Source organism: Eucalyptus grandis, chromosome 9, assembly GCF_016545825.1.
Source record: "Eucalyptus grandis isolate ANBG69807.140 chromosome 9, ASM1654582v1, whole genome shotgun sequence".
In the NCBI taxonomy this organism is placed as follows: Eukaryota; Viridiplantae; Streptophyta; class Magnoliopsida; order Myrtales; family Myrtaceae; genus Eucalyptus; species Eucalyptus grandis.
In genome coordinates, this window is record NC_052620.1 from 34,461,275 (window position 1) to 34,467,788 (window position 6,514).

At 42.0% G+C, this 6,514-nt stretch overlaps 1 protein-coding gene across 1 annotated transcript; it reads left to right on the top strand.

The window, feature by feature from the left end:
- The first annotated feature begins 2,148 nt into the window (after positions 1-2,148).
- On the top strand, positions 2,149-5,103 carry LOC104419487 (probable endo-1,3(4)-beta-glucanase ARB_01444). The gene is given in 4 exon segments (XM_010031167.3): positions 2,149-2,835; positions 2,838-3,508; positions 3,510-4,014; positions 4,016-5,103. Coding segments are annotated over 4 exon segments (2,214 nt in total). The 5' UTR covers positions 2,149-2,757; the 3' UTR covers positions 4,976-5,103.
- The last annotated feature ends 1,411 nt before the right edge of the window (positions 5,104-6,514 follow it).

Here is a 6,514-nt window from a genome sequence, read left to right on the forward strand (position 1 = left end):
CTTAAGAACAGTATGGTGAATTGCATTTCCAATTTGGATTGTACCATGCCCATATAGCTTGGGCATTCAGCATGACAACTAGTTTCGATCTACCATGGTCTCATCAAGAGAGCTGGATTAACTCTCAACCAGTTTATGCATGAGAGGACAACGTTGCCTTCAGAGCTTCATAGAGATATATTCGTTCTATCCTAGAACTACTTGCACATATTGTCCTAACGCTACTTTCACACCAATTGTTTTCATCTCCTCTATATCACTCGCTCTTTGTCCGATAATCACATGCTTTACTCACAAAGGCACATGAGTATGGGAGAATCACGGATGGTGACACAAACATGCAAGATTGTGTTCAATAGTTTTTTCAGTGATGATGATTCGAATTGAAGCTAATTATGTAGGTCTTGGTTCGGACGCTAGCACATTTGCTCTTGAAAATGGCATTTCTCCGACTTCTCTAGGAAAGAATGTGACCGAAATGAAGAAGTCTTTTGTTTCTAATGATGCAGAATTCTAGATTTGGAAATGGGGATTAGATTTTTTTTTTTAATGCTCTAAGAGATAATGAGACTATTTACGGGCGACATAATAAAGCTCAAGGGACACGATTTCGAGTTCTACTTAACTCAAGTAGAGGAGTTCAGGGTGGCCGAAAGGGAGGGTATCGAGAGGGACTTGACATTTTGACTTCTAGATACCATCGAGGCCCGATCCTTAGACCGATGGATGCCTCAATCGACGCGGTTGTTTGTCGGATTGGAACGTGACGGTGGCCGATTGCGAGCACTGGTGCATGCCTGGTCCTATCGACATGCGGAATCGATTTCTTTTTCCATTTTATGAAGTCAGAATGTCGAGTGCCTCTTCGGGTCAAAAGAAGGGAGCGTGATAATGATGATGGGGAAAAATGAACCCTTTCGTCCTCACTTGAATACTTATAACATGCATCATATTTCGAGAGCACAGAATTTCATATGATAATCAATCCACATATATCAGTAAAATCTATATCGGTAACTCTACTAATAGAATTCTAAAATCCATGCGATATTCAAATCTGGTAACAACGGTTACTCAAGTTTTTCTCTTTAATTGATGCTGTTGTAATATAATACGCGAAAACGACAGGATCTTGTAATTTACGTCAACGCGAAATCGCCAAATAAATAAATGATAAATAATAAAGACACCAGAAATTTACGTGCTTCGGTCCAAGTATTGATACCTACGTTCACGAAAAGAGCCAGTAGCAAGTAATCCACTATAATCGAAAAATCAAAGTTTACAATCACTTACACGCTCAAATATTTCTCACACTTAGATTTAACTCAAAAGTGTTTATAAATAAACAACTCACTTTGACATAAACTCACGACACAAAATTATCGCACGTTCAAGCTCAAAGCAAAACGCTCTACATACGCCAAAATCAAAAACTCCGGTGTTCGTCTTTGATCCATGTACGTAAATCTTTGCGTTCCTTGGAAAGCTTCGCGTGTGGCTTCAAGGAAACTTGCGGCTTCGGATATCTTGGACGTGCGGCTTCGTAGGGTTTCGGCAGTCCACACACGCACGAAAAGAACAGAACGTATTCTGTTCTTATATATGTGTGCCCAATGGTCAAACTTTGACCTTGGGCCCACCAACGTTGGCTTTACGTGCAACGAACTACACTTGCTTTAATATTGTGTGTGCTGGGCCACGAGGATAACAACTTTCGGCAAGCAGAAGAAATTCGTATCCTCTTATACGTGTGCCCACTGGGCCCCACGATCAGCTTCATTTTCAAAGATGAACGGCAGGTATCAGAGACTTTACCTTCTTCTTTTTTTATTCTATTATTTCCTCTTTTATAATCATTCGTTAAGTCCCACGATTAAATAATAAAATTTTTATCTAAACGAATCGCGTTTTATAAATGCTCAAACTCGAGTCATAATTTAACAGATGCTTTCTTGCCGAGCCGAATTGCGTGACTTGCCCTTTTTCTTTTACAAAGGGGAGTGAAAGAAGGATTGGAGTTTGAACATCCTCGAAGATTATACTTGCAGTAAATGTCGTTCAAAAGCCATTCCATTACCTTTTTTTTTAATCACTTTGCCCTTGTCCTAAAAAACAAATTTAGCAGGTCCTCAAGGCTTTTTCCTTTCTTGCCTGTACATCCTATCTTTTTTTAATCATCCACACCATCTTCACTAACTCTGTCTCCCTTCCTTGCCTTCGAAAAATTCTAGGAGTTCCCCGATGTTGATCCTTTACTTCCAATTCATATTCCCAAATCCATTTTAAATTGCCTTCCTTGTCCCTTCCTGAACTTCACTTCCAATCCAATCCCATTCCAACTCACTTTCCACTCGAAAAGAGAAAAAACATTGATATTGACTAGCTCCATTTTCATCATTCCCGTCCTCATCTCAAGTCTTCATTTAATTCCTCTTGGTAAACACCTCCTTCCCTTTTTGATCCTATCAAAAATAGACTCTCAAGACGGAGAAAAAGCCAGCGAGCAATCAATTCCTGTGATTTGGCTGCTACCCCGTCGAAAACATCATACCTTAAAGAGTTCTTTCACCCCTCAGGTTTGATTTTCCTACTTCATTGTAATAATTAATTTCCATTTTTTTTTCTAAATTTTCTCTAATGAGTCATCCCTAGTTGAGGAAAAATAAAACGAAAAAAGAAAAAGAAAACAAGGAAAAATCTGTTAAACGCTGGTAACGAACCCACCAACCACCAAACAGATAATTAATTTAATTAATGGGGAAGAGATTTCTGCAAAAAGTCAAAATCTTTGTCTGCGAGCCTTTTCGCAAACACCGTCCTTCTTCTCCTCCTCCTCCCCACCACCTCCTCCTCCTCCATCCCCACCACCTTCGCCACCACCGTCGCCGCCGCCGCCCCCCACGTCTCCGCCGAAGCCCAAGTTCCCCTTCGTCTTCCCACGCACCGAGTCCATGGTCCTCCCCGATCCTTCTCCCTTCTTCTCACCGAGCCTCCTCTCCGCCCCGCTCCCGACGAACTCTTTCTTCCAGAACTTCACTCTCAACAATGGCGACCAGGCTGAGTATATCCACCCCTACCTCATCAAGCCCTCCCCATCCTCTGTCTCCATCTCGTTCCCTTCTCGCGTCGCCTCCTCCACCTCTTTGTACCAAGTGTTCAACGCCGACCTCACTGTCTCCGCCGTTTCGGGTGATGACGTCGTAGGCGGCGTGGTGTCGAAGGCGCCGCGGCACATAATCTCATCGTACAGCGACCTCAGCGTCACGCTGGACTTTGTGACTTTGAACCTAAGGTTCATCCTCATCAGGGGGAGCCCCTACTTGACCTGCTTGGTCGACAATGGGACGGAGGTTGCGATCTCAACTATTCACGCGATCCTCTCGCTCTCTTCGAATAGTAGCTGCACCAAGCATACTTTGAAGCTCAGCAACAACCAGACTTGGCTTGTTTACACTTCCTCGCCGATCAGTTTCAGTCACAATCTCAATGCCATTACTTTCAAAGGCTTTCGGGGTTATTAGGATTGCTTGTTTGCCTGACGGTGGATCACTTAGTGAGGAGGTTTTGGATAGGTTCAGTTCTTCGTATGCTTTGTCTGGTGATGCAGTGTTGACTAGACCGTTTTGTGTGGAGTACAAATGGGAGAAGAGAGGATGGGGGGATCTGCTCATGCTCGCGCACCCGCTCCATGTTCAACTTTTGTCTCTTGAGGACTGTCTTGTCACTGTGTTGGAGGATTTTAAGTATAGAAGTATCGATGGTGATCTTGTTGGTGTAGTTGGAGATTCCTGGGTGTTGAGATTGAATCATGTCTCTGTTACTTGGCATTCAATCAAAGGCGTCAAGGAAGAGTCACGCGATGAAATCATTCAAGCCCTTCGTATGGATGTGGAGTCCCTTAATCCGGCTGTAATAACAACAGCTTCATCTTATTCTTATGGGAAATTGATGGCTAGAGCGGCAAGGTTGGCTTTGATTGCTGAGGAGGTGTGTTATCCTGAAGTTATCCCAGGCGATCGGGAAATATTTAAAGAGCACCATAGAACCATGGTTGGATGGGACCTTTAGTGGTAATGGATTCTTGTACGATGCGAAATGGGGTGGGATTATCACCAAGCTAGGGTCGACCAATCCTGGTGAAGATGTTGGCTTCGGCTTGTACAATGCTCATCACTATCATTTAGGGTATTTCCTTTACGGAATTGCTGTTCTCGCCAAGATTGATCCTGTATGGGGAAGGAAGTACAAGCCTCAAGCTTATTCACTGATGGCAGATTTCATGAACTTGGGGAAAAGATTGAATTCCAATTATCCGCGTTTGAGGTGCTTTGACCTGTATAAATTGCACTCCTGGGCTGGTGGATTGACTGAATTTGCAGATGGCCGGAATCAGGAGAGCACGAGCGAGGCTGTGAATGCTTACTATTCAGCTGCTTTAATGGGATTAGCCTATGGAGACACCCATCTTGTTGCTGTCGGGTCCACGCTCGCTGCAATGGAAATACAAGCAGCTCAAACATGGTGGTATGTTAGAGAAGGCGATAATTTATATGAGGAAGACTTCACTAGGGAGAACAGGGTGGTGGGTGTTCTGTGGGCTAACAAAAGGGACAGTGGTCTTTGGTTCGCTGGAGCGGAGAGGAAAGATTGTAGGCTTGGAATTCAGGTTTTGCCTTTGTTGCCTATTACTGAGGTTCTATTCTTGGATATCCAGTTTGTGAAACAGCTGGTGGATTGGACATACCCAGCATTGAACAGGGAGGGAATTGAAGGATGGAAAGGACTTGTGTATGCCTTGGAAGGGATTTTTGACCAAGGTAGTGCGCTGGAAAAAGTGAGGAGCTTGAGCGGTTTTGATGATGGGAACTCTATTTCGAATCTTCTGTGGTGGATTCATAGTAGAGGTGATGAAGAAGACACAGGATGCAGGGATGGAGGAAAGTACTGTTGGTTTGGTTACTATTGTCACTGAAATTGTCATTTCAGGGACGGATTCAATTGCTTTAATGAGATATTTTATTTGGAGTATTCATGTACTTATGTGAGGATTGCTTTGTTCCTTGTGTATCTATCTTTTATTTGGAGTATTCATGTACTTATGTGAGGATTGCTTTGTTCCTTGTGTATCTATCTTCAGAGTAAAATGATTCACTAGCTTTGCTTCTCTTTGTGACCCTTCATTATTGTTACACATCGCTTCAATTACATTATTCACTTTGACCAAAACTGTCTTGCTTTTGACATGTTCGTTGATATCAATTAAATCTCTTGCACCCTGTTTTAGTAAATCAATGATGAGTTATATTGCACGCACGTGTTTCTCGGTGCATTGTGCGCTTTGATGCCACTTTAGGAGCCCATGGAATTCAATTTAGAATATGTTCATTGATAAAGAAGTAAATCATATCTCATAATTTCACCAAATCTTATTGTCTCTAACCTTGTGAATAATTCCTAATAGAATTTATTTCTTTTTGACTGAATAATGACAACGAAGGTCTTAGATCTTATGTCAACTAGTCACTTTAATTCTAAAACCTTTTGTTAGATTATTTATGTCCTAAAATTCATTCTAGTTTGTCGTTTGAATCCTTTTGTTATCAAGTTAGTTTTAAATGGAAGGAAAGTCTACATGGAATTCTTTCTTATGAACTTCTCATTTTTTTGGACTCATGGTGATGATGCGACACTCGTGAATGTCATATAAAAAAAGTCGACAAAGGGAATAGAAGAAAAATAATAATAATAATAATAATAATAATAATAATAATAATAATAATAATAATAATAATAATAATAATAATAATAATAATAATAAAATGATGGAGGAAGCTAGAAGCTTGTGTAAGATTTTTTTCCCCCGCTCGGCCATCGGAGAGGTTCGTAGCCCTCTCTGCAAGAAAAGGCAAGGGGCTGCTTGCCCGGTGGTGGCAAGTGGTGTCACCACCACTATGAGAGTGATTTCTGTTGTATTGTACTTGGTAAGAATAATATAAGTGTTATTACTTTCACACGGTGTTTACTTAAATGTAATACTTTTTCCCCTCATATGAGTGCCACAAAATTAAAAAATTAATCATTGCAGTGCCATCTATAATGTCTTTGGGAAAAATCCAACATGAATGTCTATCGTCCGTCGCCAGCGCTGACATAAATAATTTTATAAATAATTTTTAATATTTTTTTTCCTTTTTTATTTGTCATTTTTTAGGGCTAACGAGGGTCATCAGTGACCCTTGCTAGCTCGCCCTCGGCCACGAAGGCCTTATGTGACATCCAGGTCATTGCTCAACAAAGTTGTGCACTCTTGGGCACCAAGCTCACCACCGTACCATATCACCCTGTCACTGCACCACCTCATCGCACGACGCCTCGCCACCTCGTTGCCGTGTCACTGTTGCACGGCTACCTTGCCCCGTCACTCGGCCTAGCCGAGTGCTCTCCAATTGGCCGCCAACTATGGCAAGATGAGGCAGTAAAATTGCGGCCAAGTCTTCAGCCCCAAACTCAC